Source organism: Neoarius graeffei, chromosome 24 (assembly GCF_027579695.1).
Source record: "Neoarius graeffei isolate fNeoGra1 chromosome 24, fNeoGra1.pri, whole genome shotgun sequence".
NCBI classification, from domain to species: Eukaryota; Metazoa; Chordata; class Actinopteri; order Siluriformes; family Ariidae; genus Neoarius; species Neoarius graeffei.
Genome location: NC_083592.1, coordinates 51,824,358 through 51,845,015, shown reverse-complemented (window position 1 = coordinate 51,845,015; position 20,658 = coordinate 51,824,358). Strand labels below are relative to the sequence as shown.

Genomic DNA, 20,658 nt, shown 5'->3' with positions numbered 1-20,658 from the left:
ATGAAATGTGTGGCACCTACTGCTAAGGTTCCTGACAAAGAGCTGCTTTCAATAATGATCAACTTTTAAACAACATGCCACAATTTAAAATATAAAATGTTAAAATATACCCCCCCAACACCACCATCATGTATATTGGACAGTAGGCTAATGGGCCAAAAGAACCTGTTATTTCACAGTTTGTGACCCTGCCAACAATCAGCCAGATCAGAGGCAAGAGTATGGGCAAAACTGATGTTTTTTCTTTTAAAATCTGGAAATATCGTAACCGACCAGCCTCCCCTGTTTGAAAGACTACCAGCCGCCACTGAATTGTGGGCACCTTCATAGATAACTTCAGTCACTTCTGATCACATCACAAATTCAACTCACTGTCAATAATTACACATTTGCTGAATTAATTAATGGGCGGATTACGTCTCTTGCCCTGCTTGACAACAGGTGTTTTGCCCACTAAGAGCGGAATCTATTCCTAAAACGTACTCAAATTCTTAAAAGTCCATTTAATATCACATATTACTGTTTTCATATGTATTTGACTAATGAAGCTACAAAGTCTTTAAAGGAGAACTGAAGTCATTTTTAAACTTGCTTTATTTCTTAATTAACGTGTTATTCAGTTACGTTTTCGGTTTGAGTAACCTTATATCGTGACTCGTATTGGCAACTAATTGCAGTTAAATATTATACTTATCGGCCTATTCGGTTTTTAGCCATGTTGAATTTAGTTCGTTTGATCCACGGCAGGCGTCGCTTATCCGCGCGATCTTCACAAGACTTGTGCGAGACTTCAAAACATGAAGCGTCAGCGCCGCCATTTTGAAAACTGTTTTCCAAACAAAATATTGCACAAAAACGAGTTTAAATCACGATTACTGCCTACTTTTTTCAAACTTTCCTGATCGCTATCAAAACAAACAAAACTTCCGGCTTGATTACATCAGCATTCGAAAGAGGCCGCGCGCGTCTTTTGACAACGTTGGCAGATGTCGGTCGCTTTGATTCCGCTGTACGTTTTACTTCCGTCCTACGACGTCTCGCACAGGTCTCAGCGAATCTCGTTTACGCCCATTGCTTCGACATATGGACTGATATATTACAGAGCGTATTTCAAACACTCATAACTTGCTATAGCAGCGACAAAATAGCGATCAAAAATGCATTCCGATATTTAATATTTAATAAAATGAGAAATAGAATTTGATGATAAAAAATATGTGCCTTCAATTCTCCTTTAACTGAAAAAAGACCAATGTCAATGAGAAAAATAATAATAATAATAATAAGTTCAATTGGCGGCACAGTGGTGTAGTAGTTAGCGCTGTCGCCTCACAGCAAGAAGGTCCGGGTTCGAGCCCCGTGGCCAGCGAGGGCCTTTCTGTGCGGAGTTTGCATGTTCTCCTCGTGTCCGCGTGGGTCATGCAGGTTAGGTTAACTGGTGACTCTAAATTGAGCGTAGGTGTGAATGTGAGTGTGAATGGTTGTCTGTGTCTATGTGTCAGCCCTGCGATGACCTGGCGACTTGTCCAGGGTGTACCCCGCCTTTCGCCCGTAGTCAGCTGGGATAGGCTCCAGCTTGCCTGCGACCCTGTAGAACAGGATAAAGCGGCTAGAGATAATGAGATGAGATGAGATAAGTTTAATTTATATAGCGCCTTTCACAAACCCAAGGACGCTTTACACAAGAGTTACCACCAAAAAAAAAAAACACTAGGAAGAATAGTGTGAGGTAAAGAGAAAAGTTTTCAAGTTGGCTTTGAAGGAAGAGAGAGTGGAACAGTCACAAAGTGATTGTGGTAACGAGTTCCAAAGTTTAGGAGCAGCAACACTAAATTATCTGCCACCCATAGATGTCAGTTTAAAACGTGGAACAGTCAGAAGTCCACAGACAGAAGATCTGAGGGAGCGGGAGGGACAGTACAAATGAATTAGCTCACAGAGATAGGAAGGGGCGAAACCATGAAGAGCTTTATAGGTTAAAAGCAAGATTTTGTATTTGATCCGAGAGATAACTGGCAACCAGTGCAGTTGCTGTAAAACAGGATTGATGTGAGCAGTGCGCTTGGTGAGTGTGAGGACTCTTGCTGCTGAGTTTTGAACGTACTGCAGGCGATTGAGCAATGTGGCAGGGAGACCATAAAAGAGAGAATTGCAATAGTCAAGACGAGAAAAAATAAACGCATTGCCCAACATTTTGGCATCAGTTTCCGAAAGAAAAGGGCGGAGACGCGCAATATTGCGGAGGTGAAAGAAAGCATTCTTAGTAATTAGTTTAAGATGGGGTTCAAACGTAAGGGTGGAGTCAAAGATAACTCCAAGGTTTTTTATAACTTGGGAAGGATGAATAGACACACCATCAACATCAATAGTAAAACTGGAGAAATTCTGAACCTGTCTTTTGGTACCTACTAATAGAACCTCCGTTTTGCCAGCATTAGGTTTAAGGCGGTTCTTATGCGGCCGTTGCTTAAGGTCAGTGATGCAAGTCCTTAGCAGCTGAACAGAGGCTATGGAAGGGGTGATAGTGATGTAGATTTGAATATCATCAGCATAACAATGAAAATTAAGGCCATGGTTACGAATAATCTGGCCTATAGGAGAAACATAATATAAAAAGAAAGGGACCAAGGACAGAACCCTGAGGCACACCTTGAGCAACAGTAGCAGTGGATGATTTATGAACACCAATAGAAATAAACTGTTGCCTGTTTGCTAGATATGACTGAAACCAGGATAAAGCTAAGCCAGTAATACCAAAAGAAAATAGTCTGGAAATGAGTCTCTCATGATGTACGGTGTCAAAGGCAGCTGTGAGGTCCAAGAGAACAAGGACACTGAGATGACCAGCATCAGTTGAGAGCAGGAGGTCATTAACAACTCTTAAGAGAGCAGATTCAGTGCTGTGCAGATTGCGAAAGCCTGACTGAAAGGGTTCATAGAGATCATTACGAGCAAGGAAAGTATGAAGCTGAGAGGCCACAACTCTCTCCATTACTTTAGCTAGGAAAGGGAGATTTGAAATGGGTCTGTAATTGGACAGTGAAAGAGAATCTAGACCAGGTTTCTTTAGTATTGAAGCAATTTTGGGAACAGTGCCTAAAGCAAAACACTGATTAATCAAATGAGCAATATAAGGGGAGATAGCGGATACACAGGATTTAAGAAGTACAGTGGGTGCAGGGTCCAACAAACATGAGGAGGAGGAGGACTTAGTCATGATTTCCGATACTTTAGAAGAATCAACAGGAGAGAAAGCAGAGAGACAGCAGTCAGCTTTATGAGAAAGAGCTACTAGCGGGACAGAAGAATGAATTTCAGAATGAAAGTGTTGGTAAATACTGACAATTTTATCCTTGAAAAAATCCAAAAAAGCCTGACACTGAGCAGGAGAACTGGGAGTGGTTGAGGAAGGAGGCTGAAGAAGTTTATTTATTGTATTAAACAGAGTTTTGGGTCGATGATTGCCACTCTTAATGATGTTAGCATAGTAGGAGGATCGAGCAGCATTAAGAGCATCCTTGTACTTTGTGATATGTTCAGAGAAGAGTGAAAGATGAATAGTAAGGCCAGTTTTCTTATAAAGGCGCTCTAGCCGCCTTCCCTTGGCCTTCATGGCCCTAAGCTCAGAGGTGAACCAAGGAGAGGCGCGATTTGCGGAGACCTGTCTAGTTTTAAGGGGAGCGAAAGTGTTAAGTGTGTTAGATATAGTATTATTGTAAATAGCTGCTGTGTTCACACTTATACCGGTACGAAAGTGGTATAACCGTATCGATACAAAGTATACCAGTACAGTTTAGTGCATCTGTCCACACTAGCGAGAAATGTTTGTGATTTTCTTTCACAGTAGTTGAAATGCGGGTGCGCGAAATGTTTCCGTGGTTACCGAGTAACTTCCTTCCGAGAATATATGGCATCCGTTATTTTGAGATCTCGAGAAAACAAAACAATTATTCCGTGATCTCAAGAAAACAAAACAATTATTTCATGATCTCAGCTGGATCACTGTATCTCTGTCAGTAGAGACGAAGCCGGGCCAGTCTTCTGGGGAGGTGCCGCGGACTAATTTTGAAATTATCCCTTATTAAAAGACTTAGTGCTGATGACACGTTTTTGACATCTTTGGCGATGTTTTATAACATAAAAAGTAATTCCCGATGATCCATATATTAATTCACAAAGGCGCCTATTTTACAAGTTATGATAAAAAACGCGGCTATTTGGGCAAATTTGACGGGGCTGCAGCACCCAGGAGACGAAAGAGGAGGAGGAACTATATGACGTCAGCGAAAGAACCTTCCTCCTCACTTACCAGTTTGTTGTTGATGCGACAGGTGTTCAGTTTGTCATTATTAGTATTATTATTATACATTATATAAGTTATTATGCCTTCGCGTTGTGTTGCCGGCTTTTGCTCCAAAACCTACAAGGATGTGGTAAGTTTATTCAAGTTTCCCAGAGATCCCAAGCTGCATGCGAAGTGGGTGAAGCAAGTCAGGTGCACTCGTGACAAGTGGGAGCCCTCACCAACATCCGTCCTGTGCTCTGAACACTTCGATTTGGATTGTTTTGACACCCTTCCCAGCTTAAAAGAATCTCTTGGGTGTTCAGTTCAGCACAAACGTGTGTTACTACCATCAGCAGTGCCTACACAGTGTTGCCAGATTGGGAGGTTTCCCGCCCAGTTGAGCGGTTTCAAGTGCATTTTGGTGGGTTTTGAACATATTTTGGGCTGGAAAACGTCAGCAGTATCTGTTGCCAGATACTGCTGAAGTTTTCCAGCCCAAAATATGTTCAAAACCCACCAAAATGCACTTGAAACCGCCCAACTGGGCGGGATTCCTCCCAATCTGGCAACACTGCCAGTATTCCGGAGGGGGTCTACTAGTAGCTATGCCGGATCCAAAGACAGTCCTCCTGTCAGAACATGTGTTGTGAAACGACATAAGATAAAGCTACGTAGAGCTATAGATTCTACATGATAATCATAAATGTAATCATAAAGTCGGCGTGATATCAGTCATGTATTTGCTTGTGAAAGCTTGCAGCTTATATGTAACTGCCGCCTAGCAACGAGAGGCAAAGGGTAAAGAGGGTAGGCTATCATAGATTCTATTCGGAAGAGATCAACACAATTCTAGACTCTCAGAAGAGGAAGAGCTAGCACTAGAGAGTTCACCGGTGTTTTCATGCGCCATTTTCATTGAGTAGAACCAGAGTAGAACAGCCAGTGAACCGCAGCGTGTTCTTCCGCTGACGTCACAACATGGCCGCGAGCCACGGACCCAGTTTTCTTGCGCTGTGCAATTAAAAGTTGGATATTTGCGTAACAACAGCTTCTTTTCACGTAATTATAACAGAAATCTAACATGTTTGCCAAGTTGTATAGTTTATTTAAGAAATTGCATAGAGTCATGTTCGTGTCATCAGCCCTTTAATGCAATCTCTCCCTGTGTCAACCCCTGATCAAAATATTGCCTTATTAGGTGATTGATTATTCCAGACATTCTAATGACCAAAGTTGCGTCTATACAGAATGAGAAATAGCCCCAAAGTCAGCATATCACAAGTCTCTTGGCGCGCCTGAATGAACCGTTTCTCAGCTGTTTACTCGAGATCTCGAAATAACGGTTTTGTTTTCTCGAGATCTCGAATTAGTTGTGTTGTTTTCTCGAGATCCTGAATTAATTATGTCGTTATCTCGGGATAACAAGGTGAATAAAAAAAAAAGGATTATATGAAGGGCCTTTCTCAGCTTCCGTACGGATGAAACAACGTGTGTGTGCTTTTTGTTGTCAGTGTACAGTCTGTATTTCTGGTGGTCATTTATTCAGTCGAAATGTATAAAACGCGCGAGGCAGTTGAGAAAGAAACAAACGAATCTCCGTTCTTCACTATTTTATTCAGCAAAGACATCAATTGAGGTGTGTGACTTTGCGCATGTGCATTAGTATCGATACAGAACCGCTTCATCTGTCCACACTACAGCGAAGCGCTACAGTACCGATACTGTACTGGTATGAAACCCATACATTTGTGGGTTTCGTACCGATACAGTTATACCGCTACAGTACCGGTATAGTTGCTAGTGCGGACAGGTGTTGCGGTACGAAAGTAGTTTCGTATCGGTACAAAATCCCTAGTGTGGACAGGGTAAGCAACTGTATCATCAGGAGAGGAAACCTCAGCAAATTTACAAAAAGAAGAGAGGCAGAGAAAGAATGCACATCAATAGAAGAAAGATTACGGAAAGAGACAGTAGAACGCAGAGGAAGTTTAGAAGAAGGCGCACTGAGACAACGCTCAATCAACTTGTGGTCAGTAAAACCTACATCAGAACCTGATACAGATACAATTTTTGTATCAGTAGAGCAAAGCAAGTCAAGTATATGACCATGATTATGTGTGGGAAAGTCAACATGCTGAGTTAAACCAAAACATTCAAAGACAGTCAAGAGCTCATCAGTAAGGGAGCAACTAATACCAACATGAATGTCAGGCCCTGTCCACACGGCAACGGATTCAGGTGAATCTGATAAAATTGTTTATTGTTTCGGCCTGGCGTCCACACGGCACCGGCGTTTTGGGTGCCCCAAAACGAAATCTTTTGAGAACGGGTTCCAGAGTGGAAAAATCTGGCAACGGCGCCGTTGCGAAGTTGTCTGGATGAGTAGAACGGATTTGTTTACGATGACGTCACAACCACATGACTGTCAGTGCTTCACGCCGGGTAGAAGTGTAACGAACTCGATGCGAGTTGTCAACAAATCCTATAACTTGGTTCATGAAACGCGCTTACAAAATATTTTCACTGTGAATATTTATTGTGTAATGGTGCAGAGAGAGTGAGAGAATAGCCCTTAGGGCAGAGTCTTTAGTCCAAACACCGCGGAAGCAGTACCAAATCGCGCACCGCCCGTGCGCTTTCCAAAAACAAAAACAATCCCGCCAGCAAAAATAAGGAAAAAAAAAAGGAGCGATCTCACCTCTTCAGATGTTGGTTTAAGTCCGACAATACATTCTTCAAAAAGGGCGTAGAAGAACAAAGTAATCCATCAACGTGTAGCATTCAATTTATTCCGGACCATTAAAGAATTCTGGAGGATATCAGAATGTTGGCGTACCGGCTTCCATCTACCCCCGTTCATTCCTCTTTCCGCGTCTTTCGTCTTACGCTACTGATTAATAATCAAAACTTTATGTGGCTGATGCTACAGAAGAAGGGGTTTATGCGCATGCGTCTACTTCTTCTATTGTTCTGGTGTCTCCGATGGGACCGTCTTACAGCGCACGTAGTGGTGTGGCATGTGTATTGCATCGTTTTTAGCAAGCGTTGCGTTGCCATATGAACCTGATATTTTACTGATCCGTTGCCCATGTGGATGCAATGTTTTAAAAAAAAAATCTCGTTGCCGTTGTCGTGTGGATGTAGCCTTAAAGTCACCCAGAAGAATGACGGCAGGACAGACAGATGAGGCTACAGTTAGCAGTTCATTCAGTTCAGACAGAAAAAGAGATGGTGATGATTTGGGAGGTCGACAGATTAAGATCAGCAACATCGGTGTGAGAGTGGAGGTTTTCAAAGCCAGATATTCACAGGATGCAACATCATGAAAAACAATCTCTTTAAGTTTCAAACCACATCGGAAAACTGCAGCTAGACCTCCACCCTGCCCTGTGAGATGGGGCTTTGAAATATATGTGTATCCAGATGGTGAAGACATATTTAAATGTAGATAGTCCTCAGCCTGTTGCCATGTTTCCACCGGCAGAAGTATGTCCAGGGTCTTTTGGATAATTAGGTCATTAATGAGTGACGCTTTGTTGGTGATGGAGCGGGAGTTTAAAAGCCCAATCTTCGCAGGAAACACAGGTGACAATCCAGAGACAGCAGAACATTGCAGTTTCCCAAGTGAGCGAAGAACACCATGATTAACTCCATGAGTGTTCTTATACCCCTTTTCCACCAAATCAGTTCCAGGGCTGGTTCGGGGCCAGTGCTGGTTCACAACTCGTTCAACTTGCGAGCCAGCTGAGAAGCAGTTTGCTTTTCCATAGCTCGCGGTGCTAAGGGGAGCCACGTCAGTTACGTCGCTGTATACGTCAGTTACGTCGCTGTATACGTCAGTTACGTCGCTACGTTTGCATAAACCTTGGCACGAATATCGAAGCAAAAACAACACGGAAGAAGCAGCAGCAACAACAATAATAATAATGGCTGACTTCGCGTTTGTACAGCTGCTGCTTCTCGTCACTTAAAAATGGTGATCTTTCACGGTCTTGTTATTGTTGTTGGTCTTAACAACTCCGTCCCCCTGCTGACGTAAGCGGTTCTTTCCTCTGGCCCAGCAGAGAGTTGGTGCTAGCCTGGAACCGGTTTTTCTGGCCCCAGAGCCAGTTCTTTGTCAGTGGAAACAGAAAACCTGGTTCCAAACTAAGCACTGGCCCCGAACCAGCCCTGGAACTGCTTTGGTGGAAAAGGGGCATTATTGACCATGGCAATCCAATTGTGAGTCCATATGATGGGTATGGAAGACTCTGAAGCATAATGAGCAGTCGGAGAGCGCGGAGAGCGGTGAATATACCAAGGGCGGTGCGCGATTCCTATAGAGGGATTTCACTGACGTCACCCGAAACCGGAAGTAAACAGACCCTGCGCCATTTTGGAAGACCAACAAACTCGTGATTGGGGGAAATAACGGCAGCGGTATGTGAACCCACGAGAATAAAGTGGAGTGGCAAACGACTTAAACAAACAAATCTGAGCTGTTTTATTTATGATTTATTGGCCCAACAGTAGACTTGAAAGAAACCTGTGTGAGACTTGGCAAAAAACCGTGGATATAATGGATAAGTCTGTGCATGATCTGCGGACACTTTGAGGTAAGCAAACGCAAGGAATTCAGATTCAAAACATGCTAAATTGGCCCCAAGTTGATAACTGTATGAGGAGCAAGCCTCCCAGACTTCTACAATTTAATAATAATAATAATAATTTAGGATGGTTTGGGGCTTGCTCTCCCTCCTATTATATACATAAAGCATAGTTGTTGTGTAGGCATATATCATAAATACATATGTACAATGGATAAATTAACCTAAATTATGGATACCTTAATAGTAACAAAAAGTATTAATTTTTCAACTGAAAAGATATATTATTAAAAGATAAATATCAACAAGATTACCTTGGCCATAACTATGTGTAGGTTATTCGTAAGCCTGTAGCCCTTTGTAGGCCTTCAAGTCATCAGCAGTGTAGGCACTGGGTGTAAACAACAAATAGTTTACAATGTCTGGGTAGCAAACAGATGGCAGAATTGGTGTCCGGTCCTCCTTATGTTTCCATTCTCCCTTGCCCCGAGTCTTATCATATGGGTCAAACCCATCAATCACAGCCAGTTTCTCCACATACCGTGCCCTTTCTGCAACTGGTAATGTACTCACATAACCCGAATTATCATCCATCGTGTCACTTTACTCTCACTCGTACTTTGTTTTATATTGTGAGTGCATGTACTTGGTCTTCCAATATGGCGCCTAACAAAATCTCGCGGCGCGGTGACGTCATGCGGTAGCCCTCTATAGAGCGGCACAGATTAAATGACGTGGAATCCAAGCGGTGCCGCGCACTAAGGCTTTTTAATTCCTCCGGCGAGTAGGTGTAAAACATGCGTAAAAGCTGGGCCACAAAACCAATACCCAGACCCACAGTCACGATCCAAAAACAGATGGACAGACGCAGTCCAATGTAAGGTGCAAAGCCACCTAGCCTAACACCGCTCATAAACGTAGCCAAAACACCAGCGGTTCCACACCCAGAGTACAGTGCAGGGAAGCAATTTGACTAACCAGCACATAAAACAGACAACAGACAAAAATGAGAATCATGTCTCCTTAGTAACCAACAGTTGCGATATGCAAACAAATAAAAGCAACTTCCACTAAAGCATCCTAGAACGAATGGCAATTTGAATAAAAAAGTGCAATATAAACGTTCAGGAATGACAAAACAACCATAATTAATATATCAATTGTTCATAATATGGCGATCGTGAAGCAGATGAAGAAGAAGAAGAAGAAGAAGAAGAGATTACGGTAAGAAGTAAGGGCTGTTTGATCATCAAGACAAGTCTGGAAGCTGTGGCGAGTTTACAGGGAAATTCACTTTTGCAGCATTGAATATTTTTTTTTTCTGTTCAATGCTAATCAACCGCTAAAAAACATTCTTTAACACTAAATTATCAAATCAATAAAGCACAAACACTCATTTGTAGATGGTGCGAAAAAGCCGCAGTGCACAGATTACAGACAATTCGCACAAGTCGATCAGATTAAAAACGGCTTGCACTTTATTTGAATAATAATAACGTTTATTGTGCTTTTGTGTCGTTCTTTAAACCTGTCGTTAAAATAACAATGGGATAGATGGCAAAAATTTTTCACTTCTCTAATCCTATTGTTTTCTTTTAATTGAGCACTCGGTGAACAGAAATGGATGTGTATACTATGATGTCCACCGTAGTGTGGAAATAAGTGTTCTTGGATCTTGTGCTCAAGAACTTAGGCTACATCCACACAACAACGGCAACGAGATTTTTTTTTAGCGGGTAAAAAAAATATCGCGTCCACATGGGCAACGGATCAGTAAAATATCAGGTACATATGGCAACGCAACGCTTGCTGAAAACGATGCAATACACATGCCACACCTCTACGTGCACTGTAAGACGGTCCCATCGGAGACACCAGAACAATAGAAGAAGTAGGACGCATGCGCGTAAACTCCTTCTTCTACCCGGCACTGAACTACTTCTACTCTGGGGTCCGCCATTGTTGCTGTTGTTGTTACGAATGATGCGCGCGAGAGTGCTGCTTGTTCTAGTCATGTGGTTGTGACGTCATCGTAAACAAATCTGTTCTACTCATCCAGACGACTTCGCAACGGCGCCGTTGCCAGATTTTTCCACTCTGGAAACCGTTCTCAAAAAATATCGTTTTGGGGCACCCAAAACGCCGGTGCTGTGTGGACGCCAGGCCGAAACGATAAAAAATTTTATCGGATTCACCTGAATCCGTTGCCGTGTGGACAGGGCCTTAGAGTTGTGCTAAAAGACGTTGGATTTTTGCGAAAAGACTTTTGTGTTAAATAACCATAAACCCTCACTTTCCACCTTCTGGATGCATTCTCCTGTATTCAGATGTACAGTCAGGGTTCTCCAGAAAATCTGAAGTAGCCAGCTTAAAAAAACAAAAACAAAAACAAAAAAATCATAGGTGGCTCTAGAATTTGCAGTGCCAAAGGTGTGATAATGCTTGGAGGGTTTTCAAAAATTTGAAATTTACATGCCTTCTGGTGGCTCCTGATGCATTCTCAGCTAATAAATTACTAACCATTTCCTTGTAAAATACTTGCAAAATATGTATGAAACTTCCATCCAGATGCGTGTGTGTGTGTGTGTGTTTGGCTTTCTCACTAATGGCCCTTTTCCACTACCCTTTTTCAGCTCACTTCAGCTCGCTTCATCTCACTTCAGCCCGACACGGCTCGCGTTTCAACTACCAAAGAACAGCACGACTCGGCTCGCTTCAGCCCTGCTTAGCCCCTAAAACTCGCACGGTTTTGGAGTGGGGCTGAAGCGAGCCAAAGCGAGCCGAGTGAGGCTGGGGGCATGAGCAGACACTCCCCTGTGCACTGATTGGTGAGGAGGAGTGTCCTCACATGCCCACACACGCCCCGCGAGCGCGCTGGGATCTGTAAACACCGCAAACCCAGAAGAAGAAGAATTACGAATTACGAGAATGTCTGAAGCCTTATGCGCCTCGCCTCATCTATACGCTCTTGCCAGTATCTGTTGGCGTTGTCGGTGACAACAAGCCACAGCACCAAGACCAGCAACACTAACGACTCCATGTCCTCCATGTTTATTGTTTAGTATTCGGGTCGTGAGACTACCGCTTAAAAGCTCACTGATGTCACTGTTTGCGCTGCTTAACGACATCACGTGACGTCCACCCACTTTCGCTAACTCCACCCAATGTGTCCACCCACTTCCAGCCAGCACAGTTCAGCGCGGTTGTAGTCGAAATGCAACTCCAACAGCCCCGCTCAGCCCGACTCAGCACGGCACGGCTCAGCCCGACTCAGCCGCGTTTGTAGTGGAAAAGCGGCATTATCCTCTGTAGTACGCTGCCTGGCTCGGCAACATAACTACATGATGAGCTTATTTGGTGCATGTGTAATGTACTTGATGTGCTTCTGGTGTGGTATTATGTATTGTATAGTTTTAATTTCAGCATAAATATTTGCACACAATTAGTTCTTTGCACTTGCACTTTGTAAGTATGAAGCCTTAGCTAAGGGACTAGGCATCTCTGTGTGAACTTAGGCACTGTGGGTAGTTTCTGGATATGAAAATAGCAATTCTTAGATATGAAAATATTAATTACGATTTATATGTACAAACCTGCAGAAAACAGACTTTACTTATTTGGCCCACGGAAGGTTTTAGTTTCTTCTTCGGTGGCATTTTGTGAAAACCGAATGAAATCGTCAGCCAATCAGAGCACGAAAACCGATCAACAAATATGGCGTCGCTTCTGGTCATGCTAGACCTGAGTCGAAGACATATTTTCATGGTGGAATAATTAGATTTGCAGCAAATTATGGACAGTGGAGATGAAATCAATTGTTTGTATATTGAAAGGCAAGTGTTTTTTTGTTTGTTTTGGTCTGGGATCGACTAGCCAGCGCAGACCGTCTGTGTAGGTGGAGAAAACCACTGGTCCCCGGCGCTTGTGGACATCTCTGTACAGTACCAGCCAAAAGTTTGGACAGACCTTCTAATTCAATGATTTTTTTTTATTTTTTAAAATATATATTAATTAAACGTCACCTTTTCATGTCGTAAAGTAATGATGGATGTCGTTTCTCTTTACTTAGCCGTTCGGTTCTTGACCTAATACTGTATGAATTACTATAGTTGTGGAATAGGGCTATTAATTTATTTAGTATTTTTATTATTTACTGTTTAATGATTTCAAACACATTAAGAAGGCAAGAAACTCATCCACTAATTAACTTTTGACAAGGCACACCTGTTAACTGAAAAGCATTCCAGGTGCCTACCTCATGAAGCTGGTTAAGATAATGCCAATCTACCAGTCTTAATGTCTTCAGTATTGTAGAAAATGGTCAAAACTAGTGCTGTCAAGCGATTAAAATATTTAATCGCGATTAATGTCGTGACTGTCATAGTTAACTCGCGATTAATCGCAATTTAATCGCACATTTTTGTCACATGAAAAACCATTGTAATTCTCTTATCAGCATAAAAAAGTGAATGGGCTTGCTCACCGTTCGAACTACGGGGGTACTCGGGGGATCCGAGATCCCCTGAAACAGACATGAGATCCCTTGAAAACATGATTTGGGAAATGTTGGGGGGTCTCTAAAATATTGGCAAAATGATGTTTATTGACATAGCAATCGTGTGTAACGGGAAGCATTTGCATATCCGAAGTGAGCGTGCGATGGAGAGCCGCGCTCTGAGACAAGCGCAAGCACCCCCCCCAAGGGAAAAAAAGGGACCCCCCCGAAAATATCGGCATAGTTCGAACACTGGTTGTACCAATGTTGTTTTTTTTTTATTGCAGAGCATAACACGTCTTGTCACAGCCACTGCAAAGTCGGGCTGGAGCCACGGATGGGAAAACAAAACCTAAGCCGAGCACCGTGGCTCTTCGGGGAAGGGCAGAGGACTCTGGCTGTGCAGGGCGTGGCATTATAGTCTAAAACTGCTATCGTTTTTCTAAGCAAAGTCTCTGTTCCAAGTTCCTGGCAGTTTCAAAAGCTTATGAAAAACCTACATCATGTCACAGAGCGTTAATCCCGCGATAAAAAAAATTATCGCCGTTAAAATTGAGTCAAGTTAACGCGTTAATAACGCGACATTTTTGACAGCACTAGTCAAAACACAATAAACCTATGAATAAGCAGGGGTGTACAAACTTTTACTGTACTCTCAGCATTAGCTGTGTCTTTACCTGCAGCTGCTCGAGGTCCAGTTTCTGCTCCAGCACCTCTCGAGTGTCTTTCCCCTGCTGCGCTGCCAGGAAACTGAAAAAACGTTTCCATTTCAAAAGCACCTCGGAAAATTGCAGCTAGATGGCAGGAGTGGAAAAAAAAAAAGAAAAAGAACCCTCAGCGTCATCAAGGTAAAAATGTCCGAGGTATAATATCTGGATCTCCATCTTACCAGGAACTGTGGACGTCCCAGTGCAGTCATCTTAATGGCAGAGAAACCGTCCTCAGAACTTCCACCTGAGTGGAGAACAAATGTAGAGCTGGTGTGAGTTTTTCTGATTTTCAGCTCAATTTTATATTGCTAACCAGCATTAAAAGTCCGAAAGTCAACCATCAGGAAGAGCAGAAATGGAAACCCAGAGCATATTTAACAACTATTCCGTGAAATCGAGTCGTACATGAGCTGATCGCGCTGTAAAGACATGTACGACGAGATTGAGTGGAAAAACTGTTTTATTCTATCCACGTTCACTGGATTTTGAGAAACACAGAGTATTTATTTATTTACTTACTTACAAATTCGATAAATAAAATCTTTGTACAAAACGTCCGACAAAATCATTTCCGCTTAGGCGGACTTCTTAAAAACCTATCGATGGCTGCACAAATTGATTTTAGTGTGTTTTTTTGTAGAAAGTGCCGTCTTGCTGTTGTGCTGAGGTATTGAGGTATTTCACCTGACGTCACAGGGTCACGTGACGCCCCAGTGTCCGCCATTTTGGACGGCAAGCTAGCTAATGTCAACAACAGTAGCTGGTATGTTACTGTAGCAATGTTTATGTTCAGTCATTTGGATGACTGTTAAAACCTTTCAGTCTCAAGTTTTTCCTTTACTGGATTTACTAGTTTACTGAGCTAGTGTGCGCCGGCCGGCTGGCTAGTGCGCGCTAGCTCCCGGCTTGCCCGAGCGTGCTAGCTCAGTAAACTAGTAAATCCAGTAAAGGAAAAACTTGAGACTGAAAGGTTTTAACAGTCATCCAAATGACTGAACGTAAACATTGCTACAGTAACATACCAGCTATGATGTTGTTGACATTAGCTAGTGCTAACAGCTAGTTGCTAATACACTGCTACAACTACACCGACCCTAATAATACAGTTCTTGGTCATTGCCTGGTAACAGCAAATTTATAACGGGCCATGTCTCAACAGACTAAGAAGTTATTTCAATGACATTTAATAACATTTTGTTTATCCTGAGGACCGAAAGTAAATGAAAACGTGAACAAACCTTAGCTGTAATCAGATGGCGACCACCGGCTCCAGGGACGACCCGCTGATGTAGGCATGTTACCCGGCCTGACACAAAATATTTGTAGGTATCCAAACTCTTATACGCTTTCAGATCAATACCTGTGTATGGCGATGGGTTTTTAACGACATAGGTATACAGATCATGTGGGCCGAAGTCAGGTAAAGACGAGGGCTTCGTGTACTTCCGTACGTCAGTGAACAATCCTGGTGGAAGCAGGTAAACGTCGTTCTCTAAGCCTGCTAACCTCAATTTTTGCAAATACCTCTCCCTCTGCTCGCCCTGTAAACGCCCTACGTCGCTGGATAGTGAAGGTGTTTTCTGCATCTCGCTCCTTTTTCTTTTAGGTTTTTCGTTTGTCGCCTTCCTCGCATTCAAACTGATTCGAGCCGTGCCGTCCAAAATGGCAGCATCACATGACTTGGTCACGTGAGTGAAATACCTCAATAGAACAGCTTTAGACGTTTATTTAATTCCTCCTTGGACATTTCAGTTCTCATCTCATCTCATTATCTGTAGCCGCTTTATCCTGTTCTACAGGGTCGCAGGCAAGCTGGAGCCTATCCCAGCTGACTATGGGCGAAAGGCGGGGTACACCCTGGACAAGTCGCCAGGTCATCACAGGGCTGACACATGGACACAGACAACCATTCACACCTACGGTCAATTTAGAGTCATCAGTTAACCTAACCTGCATGTCTTTGGACTGTGGGGGAAACCGGAGCACCCGGAGGAAACCCACGCGGACACGGGGAGAACATGCAAACTCCACATAGAAAGGCCCTCGCCGGCCACGGGGCTCGAACCCAGAACCTTCTTGCTGTGAGGCGACAGCGCTAACCACTACACCACCGTGCCGCCCCATTTCAGTTCTGTAATTTTCAAACTTCTCCGAGCTTTTGAACCAGTCTAAAACAAGCGTTGCCAGGCAAAACAAACCTCGCCCGGCAGCACTTATTTTATATCTACAGTATATGTTGATAATGGTAATATTTCTCAATCATCACCTATCAGGTTATAGTCCTATGAAAACCCACGACCTAGAGTTTGACATTTCAAAGTCGATCATGGTGCCAAATGAAAGCCCAGATGGCACTACCTACAAGTTGATAATGGTAAATATCTGTCTACCATCAACTGTTTTCAAGTTACAGCCCTCTGAAAATCCGTGACCTTGAATTTGACCTTTCAAGGTCACTCAAGGTCAAAGATCATGGTGCCAAATGAAAGGCCATATGGGAGTTCCTATATGCTCATAATAGTAAACATTTATCTATCGGCAACTGCTTTTGAGTTATAATGGAAAATATGTTATTTTGACCGAAAGGTTGACCTTTCCGGTGACCTTGACCTTCAGCTTGACCCGATTACCCCCAAAATTTAATCAGGTAATCGACGGACCATTGCCCACCTACCCTGAAAATTTGAAGTCAATCGGTGCAACCGTCTAGACGCTAGATTGTTAACAGGCAGACACACAAACAAAGAAAGTCAAAGGTCATGGTGCCAAATGAAAGCCCATATATGACTTCCTATATGTTGATAATGATAAACATCTCTCTATCTGTAACTGTTTTCGAGTTATAATGGAAAATATGCAAATTTTAGCAATGACCTTGACCTCCCTGACATTTGACCCCCAACCGCGAAGAAAACTATGAGAGATACCCTGTCATGTAGCATATCAGTGGAAGCAGAATTGAAAGATGAACATTTTGGAATTGGTTTAAAGTAAATATGATGAAAATGAAGGAGGATATCGCAAAAAATATATAAATTAATTAATTAAATACCCACGATTTTTGGTGACCTTGACCGGATGACCCTCAAAATGTTGGAGGTTCTATTTGAGACCAATGCCCATCTATCCTGAAAGTTTCAGGAAGATTGGTCCAGCCATTTTCCCATAATGTTGCTAACAAAGAAACCCCACCGAAAACAGTACTTCGCCCCCTGGTGGACTCCGTCCCGGGCGAGGTAAAAATTCAACAAATTTTAATGCTTAAAGCTAGACTGCCTTTCAGATTTTTCAAGTGTAGGTCATAAAAAGAATTTTCCCCGACACCCAATTATTTTTGTTTAGAGGACTGAAAGCTACTGAATTTGAATTATAGACTTCCAATTTTATTATTATTTTAAATAGAGCAATTAATGAATTTAGGGCCACATGACCCTAAATTCTCTGCTATTTTTCCTGCTTCACCATCTATGTTGCCTTTATTTATTTATGTATTTATTTACTTGTGTTTCATTTTGATTGGGTGTGTTACATGAAGGTTGTTCAACTCCATGTGTGAGGCACCTTTTCAGAAAATTATGAGACGTTTTACTAAACACTTAGCTCATTTCTCACCCGACGCCTTGATGCACTTCACAAACGTTTCCATGTGCTGGTCACATTTGACTTCATCGGCATAGAAATACGTGCGAGCACTCATTACACGGTCCCTGCGATCACCAAACTTCCGATGGGCGGTGAACTTCCTCTCCCGATGATCCATTCCTGAAAATGAAATAGACACAACATTCACACTTAGACTTACAGTATCCAAATACTCAAACTAGATAGAACTCAACGTCCGGGCGGCACGGTGGTGTAGTGGTTAGCGCTGTCGCCTCACAGCAAGAAGGTCTGGGTTCGAGCCCCGTGGCCGGCGAGGGCCTTTCTGTGTGGAGTGTGCATGTTCTCCCCGTGTCCGTGTGGGTTTCCTCCGGGTGCTCCGGTTTCCCCCACAGTCCAAAGACATGCAGGTTAGGTTAACTGGTGACTCTAAATTGACCGTAGGTGTGAATGTGAGTGTGAATGGTTGTCTGTGTCTATGTGTCGGCCCTGTGATGACCTGGCGACTTGTCCAGGGTGTACCCCGCCTTTCCCCCGTAGTCAGCTGGGATAGGCTCCAGCTTGCCTGCGACCCTGTAGAACAGGATAAAGCAGCTAGAGATAATGAGATGAGATGAGAACTCGGCGTCAACGGTGTTGATGTGGATGCCTCCGTCTGGTAGACTACATGCCTTATTAAGTTGTGATTTGGGGATGGACATTTGACCTCACAGTAATCGTGACCTGGTGAAATTACTTGTATTAGCCTTGGAGACATTGTTTTCGGACATTTGACCTCACAGTGACCTTGACCTTAGACCTTTTGATCTCAAAATCTAATCATTTTAACTGTGTCCCCAAATCCACAAATGGTGAAAAAGTTTGGTGAAATTACTTGTATTAGCCTTGTTGATATTGTGTTCACAAGGTTTGCGGACAGACATTTGACCTCACAGTGACCTTGACCTTAGACCTTTTGATCTCAAAATCTAATCAGTTCATGTTTGTCCCAAAGCGCACAAATGGTGAAAGTTTGGTGAAATTCCTTTCATTAGCCTTTGAGATATCACGTTCACAAGGTTTCGGGACGCACGCACGGACGCATGCACGGACGGACGGACAACCCGAAAACATAATGCCTCCTGCACCTTACGGTGGCGGAGGCATAAAAAAGTTAAAAACACTGGCAGAAAACCAGCACAATTTCTTTTTCCAGGGTGAGTCAGTGATTACTAGATTTAACCAATCAGTGATCTGGGCAAGGTCAAGCCCCACCCACATCTCCCAGTTTGACTTGAAGGATATCTAATGAAATATCTAAATACCTCGCAAGGTTACGGTTCACATGGACGTGAAAATATCAGCCAAACACGGGATCCTGTGTAAATTCCCGATCTGAAACAGCACTATAAAGGCTTGACTTTAATTCAAAGCTCTCAATGGCAAAACGGTGCGTGTAGTAGATTTGAGAGAAAGCAGCGTCGTGCTGTGCATCACGTCTCTCATTCACTCTGATTCACTTTCCCTCCTCCGTTCATCTTTTTTTTAAATACAAGTTGTATCAACAACCTGTGAGTACAAAGTATATTCTCTCTCAATAGCTTTAAATCAATTACTCTGTGTGTGTGTGTGTGTGTGTGTGTGTGTGTGTGTGTGTGTGTGGGTGGTGAGGCTCAGACGCCCTCACAAGGATAGTCGGGACAAAAACTGTAGGTGTAAGCAGAGTATTAATTAGCTGCATTTAAATAATTAAATTGTTGGAATAATTTTGTCAATAAATATGTTGTTCTCACAAGGACAGCGAAGTGTGTGTTTATTTGTACTTACTACATACTGAGGACCGGAATATGTTTTTTACCAAGAGAGAGTTAAGCCATTTTTGGGAACTGGAAGTGGCTGGTCCTCACTTCTTCAAAGGGCTGTTTGAGGGTTAAGACTTAGTTTTAGGGTTCAGGTTAGGGTTAGGGTGAGGGGTGGGGTTAAACATTAATGCCTCGGTCACAACCGGCCGTACGTGCTCCTACGGCCGGTCTACGTGCAAAAAACGCAAGAAACGCACGGAGGGCGCACGTGTGACGTGCTGATTTTCAAGCTGTAGACTGGCCGCAGAGGTTCTTTGTCAAACTCTACGGGTGCTTATGTTTTTTTCAGGTTGCAAGACAAACTTACGGCCAGTGATGGGAATAACGGCGTTAGAAATAAACGGCGTTACTAACGGCGTTACTTTTTTTAGTAATGAGTAATCTAACTAATTACTTTTTACATCGTTATAACGCCGTTCCCGTTACTTACAATAAAATGCTCTGCGTTACTTTATTAAAGCTGTTTTCATCTGGCACGCTGCTCATTCAGCCTTTCTTTACTCTGCTTTAGTGTGGGGCGGGGAGACGCGAGACAACGGCATAGTCAGCCAATCAGAGTAGCTTTGGACAACATACGTAGGTAGGCCACGCCTACTGCACTACTGCACACACTTTCAATCAGAAGACCCAGCGATGGCGAGCGGTCAGCCCAGCACTGCGCTTTCACACTGGAAATACAGCATTACTTTTCATTACTTGAAATAAAAGGCAAAAATGTCTACGTGCAATGCACATTATGTCGAGGAACAAAGCGTTTGTCCTCGTCAGTGGCCAGTAATTAGTAACAATTTTAATAACTACAAAAATATATTAAATTTGATAGATGTCTTATCTCACATTGTCCCACAAAAATATTAATATAGTGTAGATAACGTTACTAATTGGTTCTGTTAAGTGTCCATTTCAGTCATTAAACACATTTAACATTTACTTTTATTATGATTACACTAATTGAATTTTTTTTTTTTTGGGGGGGGGGGACACAAAATGTAACGGAATAATTACTTTCCCTGGTAATTAGTTACTTTTATGACAAAGTAACTCCGTTACGAACTCAGTTACTTTTTGGGAAAAGTAACTAGTAACTATAACTAATTACTTTTTGAAAGTAACGTGCCCAACACTGCTTACGGCCAACGTG

At 42.8% G+C, this 20,658-nt stretch overlaps 1 protein-coding gene across 1 annotated transcript in view; it reads right to left on the bottom strand.

Annotated features, from left to right (window-relative positions):
- prodhb (proline dehydrogenase (oxidase) 1b) overlaps positions 1–20,658 on the bottom strand; it is a 139,002-nt gene that overhangs the window by 34,397 nt on the left and 83,947 nt on the right. The window contains exons 4-6 of the mRNA XM_060907456.1: positions 17,689–17,838; positions 14,256–14,320; positions 14,044–14,160 (exon numbers count right to left, since the gene is read on the bottom strand). Coding sequence (XP_060763439.1) covers positions 14,044–14,160; positions 14,256–14,320; positions 17,689–17,838 — 332 coding nt within the window. The remainder of the gene's footprint in view (positions 1–14,043; positions 14,161–14,255; positions 14,321–17,688; positions 17,839–20,658) is intronic.